General features: G+C 38.3%; 1 protein-coding gene across 1 annotated transcript in view; it reads right to left on the bottom strand.

The window, feature by feature from the left end:
- Positions 1-2955: 2955 nt before the first annotated feature.
- The window catches only part of TOMM20 (translocase of outer mitochondrial membrane 20), a 14829-nt gene continuing 11483 nt past the window's right edge, over positions 2956-6301 (bottom strand). The window contains exons 4-5 of the mRNA XM_034765086.1: positions 5240-5382; positions 2956-3364 (exon numbers count right to left, since the gene is read on the bottom strand). Coding sequence (XP_034620977.1) covers positions 3320-3364; positions 5240-5382 — 188 coding nt within the window. The 3' untranslated portion in view covers positions 2956-3319. The remainder of the gene's footprint in view (positions 3365-5239; positions 5383-6301) is intronic.

The raw sequence follows: 6301 nt of genomic DNA, 5'->3' as shown, positions 1-6301 counted from the left end.
TTTAAATAGTTAGTTTAAACCAATGCAACTTTGTCTGACAACTTTTAAATACATGTAAACCTGGCTAACAATTTATTTTATTCTGTAAATTTATAGAAACAAATACAACGTAATCAGGTTTAAACAGATAAAAATGTCAACACCAAGGTTTGCACCAGTTTAACAGTGCAAGCGTGCAAGCGTGAACGGCCAAGCCCAGAGGCCACCACAAAGTCCTCTAACAAAACCAGGGAAGGTTAGAGTGGATGTCAAGATTTGTAAAGCCAGGGCTACCTGGGAAAGTGTTTTTTTTTCTCCTCAGTGTAACCTAAAGTGTGAATTTAAATTGATAATTATACCAGTCAATTCATATGGACACTTGTTTGAAATTCACATTTCAAGAAGAAGTAAATACTATGCAAAGAAAAGTAACCTGTAAGTCAAATTAAAGGAAGACCAACTAGCTTTGACCAACGCATTTGTAATATGGATACTGAATTTTATCCAGTAGAATATTTTTACCCTACAATAATTGGGCAAGTCAAAAGTAAGGATAAATTGAGAGCAAGCTACATCAGTCTTCCTATTCAAGAGGTTTTGCCCCCCATTTTACATAAAAACAGTTACAGGTGGTATCTACTGTTTGAACAATAACAAGATTAGCAAACTTTATTGGGAAAAGGGATACTTGTGAATTTAAGGGGAAAACTACTGCAGAATGGCAAGGCTACTGGCTAAAGCAGATGACTATGTTTCAGACCTATTGCTATTTCCAGCTGTGGTAACTGGCTTACTGAGTAATCTTGGGGAAGTCACTTAACCTGTCAGCGCTTCAGTTTACCCACTTTTGTAAAGGTCTTGAGATCTCTGGCTGAAACACTATGTAAGTTCAAAGTATCCTATGTATTACATTGAGTAATCAATCCCTTTGTGAAATGTGCACAAAGCAACCAGCCCTGCCATTGCATTAGCTCACTCCTACAAACACATCTCCAAAAACTACTTGCTTCTTTATAAAAGGCTATTTTTTGTTGAAATGAGCCATCCCCATCAAGTACCTTACACCCTGCTTAGGACAGCAGGATGCTCGAAGTCCCACAAATCAAACATATCACTCTTCAGACAGCTGGTAGTTTGGGCTGGAGAGAAATGAAACCCGAAGTGGAAAGCCCTGCAAAGGACAACTCTGCTGTATTTGTGTATGTGATACATATTCCTGGCAACAAGGCTGATGGACCATTACCTGCTAAGTGGCCATTCTTTAGCAAGGAAAGGGACAGGGACAAAAATCCCCATCTTAGCAAAGAAACAGTATGTAGTTTCCTTTCTTTATGAGGCTACCCAGCTGGAAAAGCTTCCCAAAGGGGGGAGGGGGAGAGGACTATAAAAAGAAGTGGCAGACACCCCTCGTCTCTCCCCTATCTGTCTCTGGTATTGCACCTAAAACAACAACAACAAAAAACCAGCCGTCGGACTGTGGGGGGGGGGGGAAAAGGGATCTTGACCTGAAAGCTTGGTCAGTAATCTGCTGGAGCAGGTGGTGAGAAAGTTTGCTTTGCAACTAAGATAGTTTAAGCAGATACTACGTTTGCGCCACAGCTCAGAGAGCCAAGAAGCGTTTTATCTTTTTCTCTTGAGGCATAAAAGACAGAAATGGTCACATATACTCACTTAAAAATTTCTTTGTAATACTCTATCTAATCCAGTGTGGTTAAGTTGAAGAGTCTGGATAACTATTTAAGGTAATAAGCTGGTATATTATTTCCTCAAGGGAAGAAGGGACTTAATATATTTGTACTGTCGAAGAGGGCTGGACAGTACAGGACATACATTTCTGGGGAAAGATCTGCAACTGGGAATGTGTTATATCTGCAACATGACCAAGGTGGGTGAGAATCAGGGTGCAGCTGGCAGGCTGCAGTTACAGAGTACGTCTACACTACCCGCTGGATCGGCGGGTAGTGATTGATCCCTGATTGCTCTGCCGTCAACTCCGGAACTCCACCGCAGCGAGAGGCGGAAGCGGAGTTGACGGGGGAGTGGCAGCGGTCGACTCACCGCCGTCCTCATGGCCAGGTAAATTGACCTAAGATACACCGACTTCAGCTACTCTATTCGCGTAGCTGAAGTTGCATCTCTTAGGTCGACCCCCCTCCCCCATGTAGACCTGCCACAGACACGTGTGTGGGTGTGGTTTGCATGCTGGAAGGTTGTTTGTGAGCGGCTCAGCTGGGAGCTATGAAAGCAAAGCATTGTAAGGCACTTAGATTGCCAGGCACAGGTGACATAGCCCCTCACTGGTCTGGATTGTGCTCTGGTATGTCAGTTTCCTTTTCACAAACAACAAAAGAAAAACAAAATAATCCATTTAAACCCTATTGTGTGATCGCTTCCCCTGTACCGAATGTCATTCAAACTCTTTATAGATGTATTCATCTTTAGCTATTTGAGCCTATGGACATTATCTCGCCTATTCATGTTTTGTTACTTGCACCAACAACAGAATTAGTCTGGTTTCAAAGAAGTGTTAATGACTCTATTAGTCTTCAAAGCCATACAAGTGACTAAATTGTTGTCCTCCTTCCCAGCACAGTGAGTTCCAACTTCTAAAAATTCTTATGTCCTTACAGTCTGTTCATGACTCCACTTCAAACTGTCATTCCTGCAGTTAACTGGGATTTTCAAGTGTGACAGCTTTGCACTGTATTTGCATCTATGCAGATATGGCTTCCTGGCAGTTAGGGGAATTCATCACTATGTATCCATCCCTTATTTTCTCTTTTTGCTATCACCCTTCTTTTCCATGTGATTATTACAAGCATGGCTGCCTTTTTGAAGACCTGCCAGAACACTTAAAACACGTTCTCTCCTTGGCCAATTTTTAAGGTTAAAAGTTAAAAGCAATTTTTTAGATGACATTCTGAAACCCCAGTAAACTGTTTCAAAATCTAAAGTAGTACCACATCAACACACAAGCACAGATAAATCTTTATTGCCTTAACTTTGATTTTCAAAAATGAGCATTGGGTATTTAATATGTAGTAGCTTTATGTCTTTATATGTACAACATTACAACTGCATATTAGTATTAAATGAACAGTGATACTTTCATAACTCAGTGTATTTATAAAATGATTTTTTTTTTATCAAAATACACTTTTCACTAGGATAATAAATAAAATCCAGCCAAACCCACCTACACAAAGTTAAAATTAACTCTGGTAGATTTCAGTGTGGTACATAGTTCTTTAACTACCATATTCGCCTCTTTTATCCCATCACTGATGCTCATCTTCTGGGCTAAGAAAACACTTATTTTCCGCCATTGTGGTGCGATTTCTCATTCCACGTCATCTTCAGCCAAGCATTGTGCATTTACAATTCTCTGTAAAAAAACCCAAACACTTAATAATTATAAAACTGTCACTAAAAAATTGATGATTGAACATACATAAACAATAAAAAGTTTGGCATACAGAGTTTTTTTTGTAGATTATAACTGGAAAATCAAAGTATTGTGCAATATTTGACAAAGTCAATGTCATATAAATCGCATCTCTTATTAGTGATGCAGTAATCACTTGTGTGTACTGTCATTGTTCTCTAATGAAACAGTGACTGCTGTTCCTGATCATTGAGACAGTCTATATTTCCCATGTTTATGCCATCTTTCATCCCCAACTGCTTTAGGAATTACATACACACAGCACTGAAATGCAGTCACGCCTGGGCTGGAAGGTGGCAACCAACACACACATACAACATGGCCCAACGCTAGGAGAAGGAGAGCTAGTCATCAAGAATACGCAGCCAAACCCTTATTCTTCCAAAGGAGCGCCATGTGATTTTTAGCGTCCACCTAGGGTAGACAGGACTCTGTTCTTAACACATTATCCAAAAGAACACACATGGTTCTCAATCCAAGAAGGATATTTTGAAACTAGAGCTACAAGGAGTTTTAGCTATTTAACCATACAAGATACAAGAAGTTCAGTTCATATACCAATCACCTTCTAAGTTTAAGAGGGGACAGTTTGTTTTCAGTTATATAAACTGAAAAACAAAGGTGTTAAAATTCTTGATCACGACACCTTTTATGGCCTTCAGGCCTGATGTTCATGTTGTAGTTCAGCTCATATAGACTGTATATTATAGAAATATGCACTGAGTTTAATTTCTGAGTATTTCCCTTATTAACCTTTATTTGTCAGGGCTTAAACATGTAGAATCAAAATTCTCTTCAGGATTAAACTTGAAATGCCAGGTTCTATACTTGTAGGGAGTTTGACTAGATTGGACAGTGATTACAAAGGGTTATGGCGGTAATTAAGATTTATTCCTCTTTTAGGTGTTGAGAGTAGGCATATTTGACACCACTCATAGCTACTCAAAGTGCAATGTTTAAAATTTATACAGAATTTACGATTTGTGTGAGTTTTGCTGAGCTTACAATGAGCAATGTCCACAACTCAGTACTGTTCTGACTTGCAAGTTATTTAAATAAGTATGTTCTATTGCAGAGAGCTGTGATATCCTAATACGATAAGCAAATATGTCCATTTTTCTGACACCGCAGGACTTATGTCACGTGACAAAACATTCAGATGTATTTTCAGCACTGTATTATTAATGATGTATGTGTATTAAAGATGACCAGCAAGTGTTCTAGAAAACATTTTAATGTTTAGAAACAGGTCTTCAAAAGACAACTGTCAACTTTAGTTCCAGAGTGATGCACCCAGAATGCATAATTCTGCAAGGACTTGCAGAGATGACCTAGAAAGACTAAAAGTATTAGTGGCTTCCATTACTTTGATGTGGTGTAGAATTTTTTTTTTCTCATTACTATTTTATATTACTTAGAATATATAATTTAAAACCACATCACAATAAAAGCACCCACCACTTACCTTCTACCTTTACCCCCCGCCCCACAGGTATCTGGTAAGAGATGATTTGCTTAAAGGCATCAGAACTGGAGCAGATACTACAGATTCAGAGTTGCTGACACACAAAGAAAAGGGGATTCAGTAGGTAACTACAGAGTTAACTTTTCCATTTCAACTTTGCAATTAATTTTTAATCTATGAACACACAGTACTTTTCTCATACTCATTTTGAAAGCGTAAATGGAAAGGAACATTTATCATCCAAATGATGTAAAATATCCACCTTCCATAAAGACCAAATAATGGAACTACTCTTCACCAAGGTTATTTCCAATCCCCCAAAATGGGGGGTGGGGGAAAGCTTTACATACCTGGCTAATTGTTGGGAGCTTAGTCAGAAGCATCTGGAACACTGGTGGTGGAAGAGTCTGCTGTAGGACTTGTAATAACTGCTGCGGCTGTCCACACACAGCAATGGCATTTGTCAAGTGGTCCACACCCTTCTCATAGTCACCTATGAGACATAAGGTTTCACTTCAAATTTTGCCTTTAGTGCATTACGTTACATTGTTTGACTTAAGCTACCTCACTATATCTACAAAGTAGACTGCAAATATTACCCCCTCACCACCATGTTGAATGTTTTTAACTAAAACCTGTCTTCATCCAGTCAGATAAAGTAAGCTTAAATTTTCATTTCTGATGGCTAATTTCTTTAAAAGTTTAACTCCACTAATTTCTGCTAACCTAAAATATCATCCAACTGTGATTCCTAAGTCTAACTACATATATACTAAATACAGAAAGAAATCTGTCAAGAATTTTCACCACAGTTTTTAGACATACCTATCATTTCACTTCCTCCATTAAGTGAAAGGGGTTTGTCTCAAAGGGGGTTCACATCCTAATGATACTATCCCAGAGGAAGCTTCATTTATTGATGCACAGAGGAATTGAACTGCTACATTTCCCACAAGGAAGCATGAAAATCAGTTTCAGGATTATTGTATTTTAAAGTAACATTTTGTCTGATGTAAATTGAAAAATATGTAACTTTTAAAAGTAAATTTGAAAACTGGTGTCTAAAGGGAAGCAGATTCTTCCATTGTTATGCATCAAAATGGTAGCCTCTTATGTGATTATTTTTTTATATTACATTAGGTGAGAAGTTTAGTGATTTTTTTATTTGAAATGTTTCAGAGTAACAGCCGTGTTAGTCTGTATCCGCAAAAAGAAGAACAGGAGTACTTGTGGCACCTTAGAGACTAACAAATTTATTAGAGCATAAGCTTTCGTGGACTACAGCCCACTTCTTCGGATGCATATAGAATGGAACATATAATGAGGAGATATATATACACACATACAGAGAGCATAAACAGGTGGGAGTTGTCTTACCAACTCTGAGAGGCCAATTAATTAAGAGAAAAAAA

This window comes from Trachemys scripta, chromosome 3 (genome assembly GCF_013100865.1).
Source record: "Trachemys scripta elegans isolate TJP31775 chromosome 3, CAS_Tse_1.0, whole genome shotgun sequence".
Lineage (NCBI taxonomy): Eukaryota > Metazoa > Chordata > Testudines > Emydidae > Trachemys > Trachemys scripta.
Note: the sequence above shows the minus strand (reverse complement) of the source record. Positions and strands in the feature narration are given on the sequence as shown.